This window comes from Chiloscyllium punctatum, chromosome 3 (genome assembly GCF_047496795.1).
Source record: "Chiloscyllium punctatum isolate Juve2018m chromosome 3, sChiPun1.3, whole genome shotgun sequence".
In the NCBI taxonomy this organism is placed as follows: Eukaryota; Metazoa; Chordata; class Chondrichthyes; order Orectolobiformes; family Hemiscylliidae; genus Chiloscyllium; species Chiloscyllium punctatum.
This window is the reverse complement of record NC_092741.1, coordinates 58,412,436-58,428,512: the sequence shown is the minus strand read 5'-3', so window position 1 is coordinate 58,428,512 and position 16,077 is coordinate 58,412,436. Positions and strand designations below refer to the sequence as shown.

General features: G+C 42.9%; 1 protein-coding gene across 2 annotated transcripts in view; it reads left to right on the top strand.

Moving 5' to 3' along the window:
* LOC140454656 (gamma-aminobutyric acid receptor subunit rho-2-like) overlaps window positions 1–16,077 on the top strand; it is a 58,798-nt gene that overhangs the window by 24,176 nt on the left and 18,545 nt on the right. The window contains exons 3-7 of one of the 2 annotated variants that reach the window (XM_072549586.1): window positions 1,207–1,274; window positions 9,054–9,277; window positions 10,991–11,073; window positions 12,625–12,765; window positions 15,922–16,074. In XM_072549586.1, the coding sequence (XP_072405687.1) occupies window positions 1,207–1,274; window positions 9,054–9,277; window positions 10,991–11,073; window positions 12,625–12,765; window positions 15,922–16,074 (669 nt within the window). Of the gene's footprint in view, window positions 1–1,162; window positions 1,275–9,053; window positions 9,278–10,990; window positions 11,074–12,624; window positions 12,766–15,921; window positions 16,075–16,077 lie in introns of both variants that reach the window. The other variant, XM_072549596.1, reaches the window with a different exon arrangement.

Below are 16,077 nucleotides of genomic sequence, written 5' to 3'. Positions count from 1 at the left end.
GGGGAAATTGCTCGAACAAATTATTAAGAATGTTATACTAGGATAGTTGGAAAGCCAAAATAGGATTGGGGAGGAAGAGATATAGTAGTGATATCACTAGAATCGTATCTTAGAGATCCAGGCTCATCCTCTGGGGATTTGGGTTTGAATCCTACTGTGGCGGGTGGTGAACTTTGAGTTCAATAATAGTGACCATGGGCTGAATCTAACTTTTTTTTGGACTAAGTGCGAGTTGCATTGAGATTTTTAAATGGATTCTGGCTGTGAGGCCTACCAGGTCTTTGTGCCATATCAAACGTGCCTAACTGATGACCTATCCTACCACTTTGGCATCCCTCACATCCAATTCTTTACCCAGCTTCCCACACGCTGTTCATGGAACAACCTCCAAATTCATCAGATACATTTTTTTAGGGAGGGCTGTTCTTCTGTGAAATTATCTTCCTGAGAAAGTCAAGGCTGGACCTTGGATTAATTCCAGGGTGAATTAGATAGATTTTTCATAGATAAGGGAGTCAAGTGTTATAGTAAACAGACAGGAAATTGTGTTTGAGATGAGGACCAAATCAGCTGCGATCTTATAGAAGAAATAAATAATTTCAAAACATTAAAGTTGCTAAAGGGTATGAGGGTAAACCTGGAGTACGTCATTGAGATAAGTTGATCAACCATGAACATATTAATTAAGATGGATCTAATAGCCTACTTCTACTTCCACTACTATTATCTCTGTTTCTGTTGATCAGACTCAAAAAGTTGAATAGTCTACATCTGCTCCTAAATCTATGTTCCTTTGACAGATTAAGCCTCGCTTTCATCAAGAATGTTTTCTGAAGAATAGCTGAAGAGTTATTTGTGTTTTAATTAACAAAGCTTTTCATTTCAATATTTAAATGATAACATGGATTAATGTGATGCTGCAATCATGTAACATCTCTTGTCATGGCTAGTAGCAGACAGTAAATCAATACTATTTTTGTAGTCTATTTCTAATCCTTACAGAAGATTCTGAGCAAAAACCCACGCAGCTGGCATTTTGATATAACGTGAAAGAAATCCACTGATTTTTGGATAAGGTGAACATGTTTTTCTCCTTCTATTCAAGTGTCAGTGAGAAATTAAATTATGGTTTTTACAAAAACGCTTTTTTGTTTGCATTAAGAATCATTTCCAAATGCATGGATTGACACTATTTTGCACTGTCAGGCCCCGCAATACCTGTTGGAGTTGATGTGATGGTGGAAAGCCTGGACAGTATTTCTGAGGTGAATATGGTAAGTAATCAAAATGAGCTTCACTATTTACATTAAGATGGGCCTAAGACCAAAACAGGCAGCACTATCTGATCATATATATTTATGTATGTATATATTGTTTAGATGAAATGCTATTGTCTAATTTCTTTTTCCTGTGTGTTTTCTCTCCTGTCTTGACAAGGTAATGTAAAATTTGGACTAAAAGAGAACATGACAAATAGATTTCAACCAATTGCTTTGAGAGTTTGTGAGTGAGAACCTTTCCTCTAATATTTTGTCCCTTCTTAGTCAGAGGGAGTAATAGTGACATGATTAAGATCAGTAATGAGAGGACTGAAAATGGCTGTCAACTATTATGTGGGCTTTCATATTGTTGGAACTTCTGATTTTCTCATATGAGTTTTATAAAAATTGTGAATGGCCTAAATGTACTGGCAATAATGCATAGTAAAAATTGTAGAAATTATACGTTTATTTCATGAGAAACTGAATATAAGATTGCTGTTTGTAGCTCAAACATTTTGATTAACTTTTAGATTTCTAAAGCCTAAAATATTTTGGTTTTCAAAGTAATGATAAAATATTGTTTTGATGAGAATTGACTTTTCAAGTAGTTTGAAAAGTAATAGTGTAGCGCATGCCAAATATGATGTGGACAAATTGAATGTGTGGGCAATGCAAGGCAGATGAAGTATAACGTGGATAAATGTAAAGTTATCCATTTTGGTAGCAAAAACAGGAAGGCATATTATAATCTGATTAGTGATAGATTGGGAACTGCAGTGAGACCTGGGTGTTCTTATATACCAATTGCTGAAAGTAAACATTGCAGGTGCAAAAGGTAGTGAAGAAGGCAAATGAGATGTTGGCCTTTATAATGAAAGGATTCTATTGCAAGTTGTGGCAATTATACAGGACCTTGTTGAAACTGTACTTGGAGTATTGTGTGCAGATTTGGTCTCAGCTGAAGAAGGAGGGAGTGCAACAAAGGTTTACCAGACTGGGATAGTGTGGTGCTGCTCTTCATCAGGAATGTTGGTTGGGGGGTGGGGGGTGGGCTGGGGAGTCAAGGGGGCTGAGAGATAAATGGGATGGAGGCTGGGGGAAGGTAGCTTGGAAGGCGATAGGTCGATGAAGATATGGGGTGATGGTGATAGGTTGGAATGGAAGAAGGAGCAGATAGGAAGGAGAATGCATATGTAGGACAGTTCAAGAGGGCAGTGCTGAGTTGGAGGGTTGGATCTGGGATGAGGTGCGGGGAAGGGATATCAGGAAACTGATGAAATCCACCTTGATCCCATGTGGTTGGAGGGTCCCAAAGCGGATGATGAGGTGTTCTTCCTCCAGGCGTCGAGTGGCTAGCATTTGGTGGTAGAGGAGACCCAGGACTTGCATGACCTTGCTGTAGTAAGAGGGGGAGTTGAATGGTCAGCCACAGGACGGTGGGGTTGTTTAGTACGTGTATCCCAGAGATGCTGTCTGAAACATTCCACAAGTTGGCGTCCTGTCTCCCCAGTGTAGAGGAGACCACATTGAGAGCAATGCACATAATAGATGAGATGTTTGGAAGTGCAGGAAAATCTCTGCCAGATGTAGAAGGATCCTTTGGGGCCTTGTATGGATGTGAAGGGGGAGGTGTGAGTGCAGGATTTTCATCTCTTGTGGTGGCAATGGAAGGTGCCAGGAGTGGAGGGTGGGATGGTGGGGGCCAGGAATGGACCTAACGAGGGAGTCGGGGAGGGAATGGTGTCTGCGGAACACAGAAAAGGGTGGGGAGGGAAATATATCTCTGGTAGTGGGGTCTGATTGTAGGTGGCAGAAATGGCGGAGGATGATGTGTTCTATCCGGAGGTTAGTAGGATAGAAGGTGAGGACCAGGGAATTCTGTCCTTGTTGCGATTGGAGGGGTGGAGTTCAAGGGCGGGGGTGCAGGAAGTGGAAGGGTTGTGCTGGAGGACATTGTTGAACACATGGGAGGGAAAATTGCAGTCCTTGAAGTAAGATGCCATCTGGGATGTTCTGGAGTGGAATTGGTCCTCCTGGGAACAGATATGGTGGAGGTGGAGGAATTGGGATAGCGTTTTTACAGAAGGGCGTTTGGAAGAGGTGTAGTCCAGCTAGCTGTGGGAGTTCGTGTGTTTGAAGTAGGTGTCCATGTTGAGTTGGTTGCCGGAAATGGAGATGGGGAGGTCCAGGAAGAGGAGGGAGGTATCCGAGATGGTCCAGGTGAACTTGAAGTCAGGGTAGAAGGTGTTCATGAAGTTGATGAACTGTTCAACCTCCATGTGGGAATATGAGGTGGCGCCAACAGTTATCAATGTAGTGGAGGAAAAGGTGGGGAATGGTGCCTGTGTTTAGGCAGAAGGTGGACTGTTCCACATATCTGACAAAGAGGCAGGCATAGCTGGGGCCCATGCAGATGCCCATGGCTACTCCTTTGGTTTGAACGAATGGGAGGATTCAAAGGAGAAATTGTTGAGGGTGAGGACCAATTCAGCCAATTGAATGAGTGTGTTGGTGGAAGGGTATGGGTTGAAATAAACGGAGGGCTTGGAGGCCTTCACCATGGCGGATGGACATGTACAGGGACTGAATGTCCATGGTGAAGATGAGGCATTGGAGCTGGGGAACCAAAACTCATGGAGGAGGTGGAGGCTGTGGGTGGTGTCCTGAATGTATGTGGGGGGTTCCTGGACCAAGGGGGACAGGACTGTGTCATGGTATGCGGAGATCAGTTCGGTGGGGCAGCACCAGGTGGAGATGATGGGTTGACTGGGGCAGTCCTGCCCCCCTGAACTTATCCCCACAAACCTGACTGTTCCAGTTGACCCATTGTCTCCGCCTGCTCCTGCCCCACTGATTATCGCTGCATTCTGCCCCACTGAACTTATCCTCACAAACCTGACTGCCATGGTCGACCCATTATTTCCGCCTGCTCCTGCCCCACCGAGCTTATCTCTGCATATCTTGATACCGTCCTGTCCCCTTGGTCCAGGATCTTCCCACATACATTTGGGACACCTCCTCCATGACTTTTGGTTCCCTGGCTCTAAATGCCTTATCTTCACCATGGACATTCAGTCCCTGTGCACATCCATCCACCATGACGAAGGCCTCCAAGCCCTCCATTTCTTCGTTGCAGATGGACTTTAATTTAGATAAATGCGAGGTGCTGCACCTTGGGAAAGCAAATCTTAGCAGGACTTATACACTTAATGGTAAGGTCCTCAGGAGTGTTGCTGAACAAAGAGACCTTGGAATACAGGTTCATAGTTCCTTGAAAGTAGAATCGCAGGTAGATAGGATAGTGAAGAAGGCATTTGGCATGCTTTCCTTTATTGGTCAGAGTATTGAGTACAGGAGTTGGGAGGTCATGTTGCGGTTGTACAGGACACTGGTTAGGCCACTGTTGGAATATTGCATGCAATTCTGGTCTTCTTCCTATCAGAAGGATGTTGTGAAACTTGAAAGGATTCAGAAAAGATTTACAAGGATGTTGCCAGGGTTGGAGGATTTGAGCTACAGGAAGAGGCTAAACAGGTTGAGGCTGTTTTGCCTGGGGCATCGGAGGCTGAGGGGTGACCTTATAGAGGTTTATAAAATCATGCGGGGCATGGATAGGATAAATAGACACAGCCTTTTCCCACAGATGAGGGAGTCCAGAACCAGAGGGCAAAGGTTCAGGGTGACAGGGGAAAGATATAGAAGGGAGCAGAGGGGCAACCTTTTCACGTAGACGGTGGTGAGTGAATTGAATGAGCTACCAGAGGAAGCTGCCAGAGGCTGGTACAATTACAGCATTTAAAAGGTATCTGGATGGGTATATGAATAGGAAGGGTTTGGAGGGATATGGGCCGGGTACTGGCAGGTGGGACTAGATTGGGTTGGGATATCTGGTCAGCATGGATGGGTTGGACGGAAGGGTCTGTTTCTGTGCTGTACACCTCTATGACTCTATGACTCTAAGTTCATCTGGACCATCATGGACACCTCCCTCCCCTTCCTGGATCTCTGCATCTCCATTTCAGGCAAACAACATAACATGAACATTTACTTCAAACCCACTGAGTCCCATAGCTACCTGGACTACACCTTCTCCAATCTATGAAAAAAAATGCTATTCTTCCGCCTCTGCCGCATCTGCTCCCAGGAGGACCAATTACACTCCAGAACATCACAGATAGCCTCTTACTTCAAAGGCTGCAATTTCCCCTCCCACATGATGGATGGTACCCATAGTACATCTCCTCCACTTCCCACATCTCTGCGTTTGAACTCCCTCCAATCACAACAAGGACAGCAGCCCCTGATCCTCACCTTCCACCCCACCAACCTCTGGAAACAATGCATCATCCTCCACCATTTGTGCCACCTACAATCAGACCCTACCATCAGCGATATATTTCCCTCCCCTTCCCTATCTGCAATTGCACAGACCATTCCCTCTGCGACTCCTTCGTTAGTTCCATGCCCCCCACCAACACAACCTCCACTCCTGGCACTTTCCTTTGCCAATGCAAGAGGTGGAAAACCTACACCGACACCACCCCTTTCACCTTCATCCAAGGCCCCAAAGGAACCTTCCACATCTGGCAGAGATTTTCCTGCACCTCCACACACCTCATCTATTGCTCTCAATATGGTCTCCTCTACATGGGGGAAACAGGATGCCTACTTGCGGAATGTTTCATACATACACCAATCAACCCCATAGCCCTATGGAGGCTGAACCCTTCAACTCTCCCTCCCACTCGATGAAGGACATGCAAGTTCTGGGTCTCCTTCACCACCAAATGCTAGCTACCCAACGCCTGGAGGAAGAACACCTCATCATCTGCCTTGGGACCCTCCAACCACATGGGAGCAATGTGGATTTCACTAGTTTCCTGACCTCCCCTCCCCCCATCTCATCCCAGATCCAACCTTCCAACTCAGCACCACCCTCTTGAACTGTCCTACCTGTCCATTTTCCTTCCCACCTATCTGCTCCACACTCCATTCTGATCTATCACCATCACCCCACACCTTCATCTAACTGTTGCATTCCCAGCTACCTTGCCCCAGCTCCCCCCTCAAATTTATCTCTCAGTCCCCTTGGTCTCCCCTCACATTCCTGCTGATGACCCTATGATTGAAACGTCGATTCTGCTGCTCCTCGGATGCTGTCTGACCTGCTGTGCTTTTCCAGCACCAGACTTTTTGACTCTGCAGTCCTCATTTTCTTCTGATTTCTGGGTTAGCAGGATTGACAGATGGAGAGAGACTGGATTGGTTAGGACTATATTCACTGGAGTTAAGAAGAATGAGGGGAGATCTCATAGAAACTTATAAAATTCAAAAGGACTCAACAGGGTAAATTCAGGATGGATATGTCTGATGACCAAGAAGTACAGAATCAGGGGTCACACTCTAAAGGCATGGGGTAGACCATTTAGGACTGAGGTAAGAATACATTTCTTTATCCAGAGAGTAATGAGATTAGATTAGATTCCCTACAGTATGGAAACAGGTCCTTCAGCCCAACATGTCCACACCGACTCTCTGAAGAGTAACCCATTCCCCTACCCTATATTTACCCCTGACTAAGACACCTAACCTACACACCCCTGAACACTATGGACAATTTAGCATGGATAACTCACTTGACTTGCACATCTTTTGCATTGTGGGAGGAAACCCATGCAGACATGGGGAGAATGTGTAAACTCCACCCAGACAGTCACCCGAGGCTGGAATCAAACCCCGGTCCCTGGCGCTGTGAGGCAGCAGCGCTAACCTCTGAGCCACCGTGCTGCCCAGTGCTATTGGAATAGAATCCCTACAGTGTGGAAACAGGCCCTTTGGCCGAACAAGTCCACACTGCCCCTCTGAAGAGTAACCCACCCAGACCCATTACCCTACCCTATTATCCTATATTTACCCCTGACTAATGCACCTATTCTACACATCCCTGAATACTGTGGGTAATTTAGAATGGCCAATTCACCTGACCTGCACAACTTTGGATTGTGAGAGGAAACAGGTCACGCGGAGGCAACCCACAGGGAGAATGTGCAAACTCCACTCAGACAGTCACCCGAGGCCGGGTCCCTGGCACTGTGAGGCAGCAGTGCTAACCACTGAGCCACTGGAATTTTCTGCTATAGAAAGTGGTTGAGGCCAAAACATTACATACTTTCAATTTAAGTTAGATATAGTTTTTAGGCCTAAAGGAATCAAAGAGTACAGGGAGAAAGCAGGAACAGGGTGCTGAGTTGGATGATCAGCCATGATTATATTGAATGGCAGAGCAGGTTCGAAGGGCCAAATGGACTACTCCTGCTCCTATTTCCTATCTTTACAAAAGCAGAGATTCGATCAGGGAGTTTCTTGGTCTATGTGTGTAAAACAATTTTAAAGACTGAAAGAAAAAAATAGTCCTTGTGGTTTTACTCAGAAAAATCTAGCAAACTATTTTGAGGAATGGTGGCTATTCTGTACAGTAAACCATGGGCAGCCCTTGTGCCCACTGGAAAATCCCACAAACAGCATTAAGATGTACGACCAGTAAATGTTTTTTATGACCTTGGTTGCTGGAGGAATGTTGGTCTGGATGTAGGGATAAATCTCGGTTTTTGAAACAATGTCATGTGATCATTCGAATATACTTTGTTTGCCAAAGCAGATAGATTATTGTAATTTCTCAATCTCAGGAAGAACGGAATGGCAACCCTGGTTCTGGAGTGGGGCTTGAACTCCCACTCGTCTTAAGTAGAATCAAGAGTTATAATGGCAAATATAAACAAATCAATCACTCCTTTGTCAAACATGTGGCCTGACTGTCACATTTCATATTTCATTTATAATCATCTCATGGTAAATTATGCACCATTACGAACAAGGTTATTTCTGGAAGTAAAGTGATCAATATCAAAAGATATTCAGTTGTCTCTTCTATTTTGAGATTTAATTTTAGACTATGATCAGAGGCAAGCTCATGCAGATGTGAGGTCTCCAACATTAATGATTTCTGCACAGTTAAAAGAGGTATCTATGTGTAGTAAACGTCGTCTACTCTTCAATGGTAGGACGAGTGCCTACTTCTGAATGTCAATGTCTGTGGTGAGGGATACGGCTTCAATCTCATTATCATGGTCACTGAGTGAGAAACACAAGTTGCCAACGGTCTCTTTTTCCATTCCACCAACTTGTGGTACATGTAGTAGTGACATTACTATGCACTCCTAGACTAAGTGTCACCCTAAAACACAGTGCGAGTAATCTATGGAAGGAAATAAAGATTGGTTCTCACAGAAAGGAATCTACCCGGTCTGTACAGGAAATAAAATCGGGGTAGTAGGAGTAGGCGCTACATTTAAGATAACTAAACATCGAGATAATTTTAATACAATTTATCATGAGCACTGCAATTTTCAAAAATAACTCTCAACATTCAAAAGAGTCATCAGCTTGTTTTAAAATGAAAAGTCTAATTGAAAGATGAGTCCCACAGAACAGGGCAGTCCATGGATTATAAAAAGTATCACTGAGACTGGGAAAACTAAGATGTGACATTAAACTTAGTTTGTAAAAAACTGTGGGTGGTAAGGTTAAATGCATTTAATTAATGTATCATGTGATGGTGGTTAAGGCAGCACCTTCAATGTGATCTTATTTTTATTGGAACATCCAAAGTATTGCTGATCTATTACAAGATCATCAGATCATTCTAATATTGACCCATTTCACTGATGCTGCATGCCATTTGAGAATTTGAGAATTCAGTGGGTGATTATTGAATTGTTGTGTTTTCTGCAGGATTTCACAATGACTCTGTATTTGCGCAATTACTGGAAAGATGAGCGACTTTCATTTCCCAGTACCACAAACAAAAGTATGACATTTGATGGAAGGCTGGTCAAAAAGATTTGGGCACCAGATGTGTTTTTCGTTCACTCAAAGCAATCGTTTATCCATGACACAACCACAGATAATATAATGTTACGCATCTTTCCTGATGGAAATGTGCTATATAGTATAAGGTAAGTTGCATTTCTTCTCCAGAAATTCTATTGGGAATTCTACCACATCACAGGAACCCCTCTTACATTTTTAATTTCCCATACCAACCCTACATAAGAAATAAGAGTGGGAATAAGCCATTTAGTCATTCAAGCCTGTTATTCAACAAAATCATTGCTGATCTGCCCCAACTGTCAAATGCTCATTCCTGCCAATGCCTCATAGCCCTCAACTCTCTGATACTTCAGAAAAACTATTTACATCCTTTTTAAATACTTTTAGTGATCTAGCCTCCGCCACACTGAAGTAGAGAATTCCAGACTTTCATTCCCCCCGGCAGAATAAATTGCTTTGCATCCCACTTTTAAATAATTGTCCCCTAAAAAAAAGGGGCAGCACAGTGACTCAGTGGTTAGCATTGCTGCCTCACAGCGTGAGAGACCCAGGTACAATACCAGCCTCGGGCAACTGTCTGCGTGGAGTTTGCACGTTCTCCCTGTGTCTGCGTGGGTTTCTTCCGGGTGCTCCGGTTTCCTCCCATGGTCCAAAAATGTGCAGGTTAGGTGAATTGGCCATGCTAGATTGCCTGTAGTGTTAGGTGTATTAGTCAGGGCTAAATGTAGAGAAATGAGGCTGGGTGGGTTACTCTCCGGAGAGTCAGTGTGGACTTGTTGGGCCGAAGAGCCTGTTTCCACACTGTAGGGAATTGAATCTAAACTTATTCTGTAACTCATTAGTAGAAACGTCTTCTCAACCTCTAACCTGTCCAAGCCCCCTCAGAATCTTGGGAGCATTGCACAAGAGGATTTCTTTAGTGTCCATGAATTTATCAACCCAAGAGAACAAGCTGATTTTAAAAATTAATTCTCCTGGTTCCTGAAAAGAATTAAAAGGAAATTTTCTTGATCTGCTCCTTGGATGTGATGGTTCACTGGGGTGCAGCAAATACTGGGAAATCAGAATGGGTTAGACCGTTTCCCTTATTAAGAAAAATTCTGAAATAAAAGCAGCAAACCCTGACAAAGAGTCACTGGACTCAAAGAGTTAGTTCCCTCTGTAGATGCTGCCAAACCTGCTGGGTTTCTCCAACAATCTCTGTTTTTGTTACAGATTTCCAGCATCCCCAGTTCTTTGTGTTTATTTCCATGTGATAATTGTGACCAGATTCAAGATTAGAGTGGTGCTGGAAAAGCACAGCAATTCAGGCAGCATCCGAGGAGCAGGAAAATCGACGTTTCAGGCAAAAGCCCTTCATCAGGAATAGACAATAGACAATAGATGCAGGAGTAGGCCATTCTGCTCTTCGTGCCTGAAATAGATGAAGGGCTTTTGCCCGAAACGTCGATTTTCCTGCTCCTCGGATGCTGCCTGACCTGCCGTGCTTTTCCAGCACCACTCTAATCCAGAATGTGGTTTCCAGCATCTGCAGTCATTGTTTTTACCTCATTAACTGTGACCAGATAATCCAAAGCTGTTGGGCACAGGACCAGGAAACCCTCTCTAGGAATGGTTTCCTGTTTCGGAGGCCGATACTTTAATCTTCAGGCAATCACTCAGACAGTCTTAAGAATGATGGCACTGGAAATAAAATAAAAGGTCTAATCGCTTCCACCTGGCAGGCATAAGGAAATCAGATCAGAACATTGTATCAGTTTTTACTCTACAGTAATATTTGACAGGGCTGTATTCAATGACAGGTACAAAACAAATGATAAATCATCTTATATTTATAGGGTTACAGTAACGGCTATGTGCAACATGGATTTCAGCTGCTTTCCTCTTGACACACAGACCTGTTCCCTGGAGATAGAGAGCTGTAAGTCATCTAAACAATGTATTTGGTCAGCTATGTGTATTCTCATTGCACTCCAGCCACACAGTCGTTCCAGATTGTAGACGAGCTGCTCTGTGGGCAGGATATATTTTTAAACAACATCATGCTCTCATACTTTATTATTCATGAGGTGGAATATAAAACTCAACTAAACTGACAGGATTTCTCCCCACACAGCATGATTGATTAGAAAAGATCAACCCAAAATGGATTTCCATCAGCAAACCAATATTTTGCGTGGAGACGGACAGTTTATTGAGAATTTATTACAAAATTACCATGTAATTATTTTATTGCATTGTCAATCATAATGAAAAAGTTAGCAAAGGTATAGGGCTGGGTATGAAGATGGGCCAGTGATGAATTTAGTGCCCTGAGTCTGTGCACTAGTCCCTAACTCTATCCCACTTGTAAGCGGTCTGTAATCGGAAACAGATGGAAGCCTCTACAGAAAGGAGAATGGGGAAGTGGTGCAAGGCACATCATAGGTGTTTTCAAGGTGTGAGTCCATCTCTTTCTGTTTAAAAGGGGGCAGAATCTCAATAAGGAATGGCACAATGTAAATAAAAAGTAAGGACAATAGAGTCCAATAAGCTTAAAGCACCTTGGACTCTTGGCCCAATGGGGTGAGTCAGGCCTTAATAAACATCACTTGTACTCCCATGTCCAACTGTGTGTTTTGCCTTTTAACAGCCCACCTCCTGCTTGTCCCAGCATTGAGGCTGCTGCTGCGCCTCCTCCTATAACTTTTCCTTCATGCAGTCATGATGCAAAAAAATCTCCCAACTGTAACCTGCAAAATTTTAATTAGAGTGAGTAAAGCGTAGAAATAAAAAGTCAAGCAATTTCCAAACTTAATAATGAGTTGGAAATGCATTAAATCCAAAAGAACTCAAAACCATACGAAGGCTTCTTTAAATATCACTGAAAGTCAGTGCCTGAGGTCAAACCCATGGCAAAATGTCAAGTCCTAATTGCTTCATAGCATTCTGATTGGTATGGCATTCACGGAACACCTGCCTGTTCGTGGCATGTAGCTCAGCCACATAAAGGAAGGCTGCAGTTGAAATGGTAGTCAGCACAATTAAAGTGAAGAGGATGTGGCAAATCAGGTTGATCTATCCTAACAACTTCCCAACCCCATTCCTGCCAAATAGGGTGGTTTAAAATCAATCTCAATATATAAATACAGTGGTGTCAATCTGTCTGTATAATGTATGTACATTCTGTCACAACCTTGCTGGATGGTTACTTTTGTAAAACATCTCAAGATCAAAATTAATCCAAACAAGCAATCTATCTTTTTGATTGAATACTTGGAACCTAAAATGGAGGTGCTCTGCTGGTAGGTGAAGAAGCTTCTGCACCAAAGTGTATTGAGCACATCACAGCAGCTTTTGAATTTCAAATAATTGGTGATTTTGTATTTAAAATTAACACTACAGTATAATTTGTTCACTAGACACTGAGTTCTTGATATCCAGTTTTAATCTGTCACAATTAAACACTGGGTTAGTATTTCTTTCATGGCAGATGCTTACACTGAAGATGACCTTATGCTGTATTGGAAGGGTGATAAAGATGCATTGAAGACAGATGAGAAAGTCTCTTTGTCTCAGTTCCTTATCCAGAGATTTCACACTACCTCCAAATTGGCTTTCTACAGTAGTACAGGTGAGTGTTTGCAAGTGACTAGAGAATTGAAATCTGATCCAATTTATTTGGTAACCCAACAGAGAGATTATAAAATAGCTGAACAACTGGGCGGCTCAACTGTATCTATCTCTGTTGTTTTTTTAGATTACTTACAGTGTGGAAACGGGCCCTTCGGCCCAACCAGTCCACACCGACACGCAACCCACCCATACCCCTTCACCTAACACTATGGGCAACTTAGCATGGCCAATTCACCTGACCTGCACATCTTTGGACTGTGGGAGGAAACCCACACAGACATGGGGAGAATGTGCAAACTCTACACAGTCAGTCACCTGAGGCGGGAATTGAACCCAGGTCTCTGGCGCTGTGAGGCAGCAGTGCTAACCACTGTGCCACCGTGCCGCCCACCGTGTTACTCCTTCTTCCTGGGGCATTTCCTCACTTCCTTTCAGGAGGCTTCGTGATGACCTTCCTGAAGTCAGTATCCCACTAAGTAGAGAATCACAAATGGAAATCTACACTTAACCTTATCAAGATACAATGCATTTAATACTGTCAAGTCACAATGCTGTGGGAAATTCTGCTGCTGAAAGAAAAATATTAATACTGCATTTAGATAAAAAAGTAGCTGAATGTGGAATTACGCTTGGCTAATGTAGAATACAGAAAGTAAAATTTGATCAGTCATTGGATGGAACTTAGTTAAGGAATGGATGTTAAATGGGTAAGTAAAATGGCCTACAATTAGACAAACTTCTGTGGATAATTGAATCGAATTGAATTGAATTTATTGTCACGTGTACTGAGGCCCAGTGAAAAGCTTTGTCTTGCGAGCAATACAGGCAGATCACATAGTTAAGTAGCATTGTTAAGTAAATAATAGATAAATTGCAGCAATAACAAAAACACAGGAACAGGCGAATGTTAAAAGAGTTTTTGAGTCCATTCAATATTTTAACAACAGTACGGTAGAAACTGTTTCAAAACTGGCTGGTGCATGTGTTGAGGCTTCTGTACCTTCTCCCTGATGGTAGAGGTTATAGAAAAACATTGCCAGGGTGGGATGGACCTTTGAAAGTGCTGGTAGCATGGTAGATGGATTCTATAGACAGGAGGTTGGCCTTTGTGATTGTCTGGGCTGAGATCACCACTCTCTGTAACCGTCTCTGATAAAAGTGAATCTGAGAACCAAGAAGTTTTAACCAAATATATCATCCTTACTGTGGCTGGTGAACTACCTCTCAAAGCAAAAGCGCTGTATTAAAGATTCTTATGTAAAATCATGGAAAGCATTTTCCATTCAAATGCACCTTTATGATGTGTGAGGTGATAGAAAAATCCTACTTTCACAAGAGGATTCATTTAGAGTAAACTTGCGCATAAATTAGGAATAAAATTGTTCTTATTTTGAAAGACAGTTAGAGAAACACAGTGCAGCTGGAATTTCTGAAGGTAGTAATCTTCTATTCTGACAGGTTCATTGAGGATTAATGAAGGGATCCAAAACAATAGATTTTCATTGTTAATGAAACTTCTCTGAATTAAGTACATTAACAGAACAATACATTTGCCCATGAAACAATTTGTAGTTCATTAACTGAGTCAAATAAGTTGTATGGGTGAACATCAGAGCTGTAAAGTTCTAGGGTTTTCCCAGTCTCCTCCTACAATGTTGGCAAAAGACCAACAAAATGTGCAGTACTTTTGATCAGGCTGAATATTTCCTATTTGAATGGACATGACTTTTTAATGATTATTTATTTTAATCCAAATTATCACTATTTACTTAAAAAGCTACTCGCTTTGTGAAATTAATATTCGCATGGAAGCTGTATTAACAAATTCTTATTAGGAACTCAAGACTTATTCTTAAAGGGTTGACACCAGATCGACATGTTTGACCTGGGAAATTCACTGTCAGAATACCTTTCCTAATCCCCATTATAAAGATATGATGCATTGTTGAACATTTTAAATATTATGGTCATAATAGAGATTTGGTTCGATCTTAAATGGACCTTTGAACCAAAGTTAACGAACTAAAATTAATTACTCAGTGACAACCTTTAGCTTGCTCATTTCTCAGGAAAATGCCTTGACCGATCAATCACCCTCTTTGATTTAAAATTTAAACAAAGTTTGACAGTTAACTGTCAATCACCATTAATGTATGCATTCTCTATGGCAACACTTCTACCTATCAGAATCCAGTTCCCAACACTGTCTTCTCATGCAATATACCGAGGAACCTCGATCATCCGAATAAGAATTATCCGAAAATCATATTATCCGAAGGAGATCGCGAGGTCTCGATAGAAATATTATATCAAAAACATATTTCCAACAGTGATTGTGTCTTTTGTTTACAGTGAATAAACAGGCACTGTCTCCAAATGACTGACCTCCTGCCCTCTTTCTCTCCCCACACTTTCCCTGGAGTTCTACGCAGGGGTGTACCCTAAACCCCCCCAACCTCCCCAGATAATCTGACCAATATTGTACTGTACAGGGCAGAGGTGGAACCTCTCAAAAGGTTGCAGTAGAAAGTTGTATGTGTGCCTGTGTGTGTGTGTGTGTGCACGCACACTATTTGGAGACCTACCCCACAAAGGCAGCAGCAGCTGCAGTCTCATTGTTGGTGTCCAGTCTGGCTGCCTTGGAGAGGGGCGGGGCAGTGATGGGGGGTTGTGGGGGTGTCAGGGGCGGGGGGCAGTGTTGGACGGGATTGGGGGCAAGGGGTGGCATTGGACGGGGTTGGGGGGCGGGGACGGCATTGGATGGGATTGGGGAACAGGGGCGGGGGGGTGGTGTTGGATGGGGTTGGGGGCCGGGGGGACAGTGCTGGGGGTGGGGTCTCACGCACTGTGTGCTGCTGCAGTCTCCTGATCAGGGAGCAGACTTTAAAAAACTCCAAGCCCCAGAGAAAAGGCATTTAATCGATTAACCGAATAATCAGTTATCCGAACGAAATAGTGCCTGCCCATCTCATTCGGATAATCGAGTCTCCCCTGTAAATGTTGATTTTTCGCTTGAATTGTTAATTTTGCCAATTGTCCCATCAAAAGCAAGACAGATACCTTTGACAGAGTGTGCCTTTTTTCAGCAATGCAATGTTTATTTAGGGAAAATATATGAGAATGTATACTGACAGTCATCTACTTTCGCAAATAGGTTGGTACAATCGTTTGTACATTAACTTCACTTTGCGCCGCCACATTTTCTTCTTTTTGCTACAAACCTATTTTCCAGCGACTCTGATGGTCATGTTGTCCTGGGTGTCATTCTGGATTGATCGCCTAGCTGTACCAGCTAGAGTTTCATTAGGTA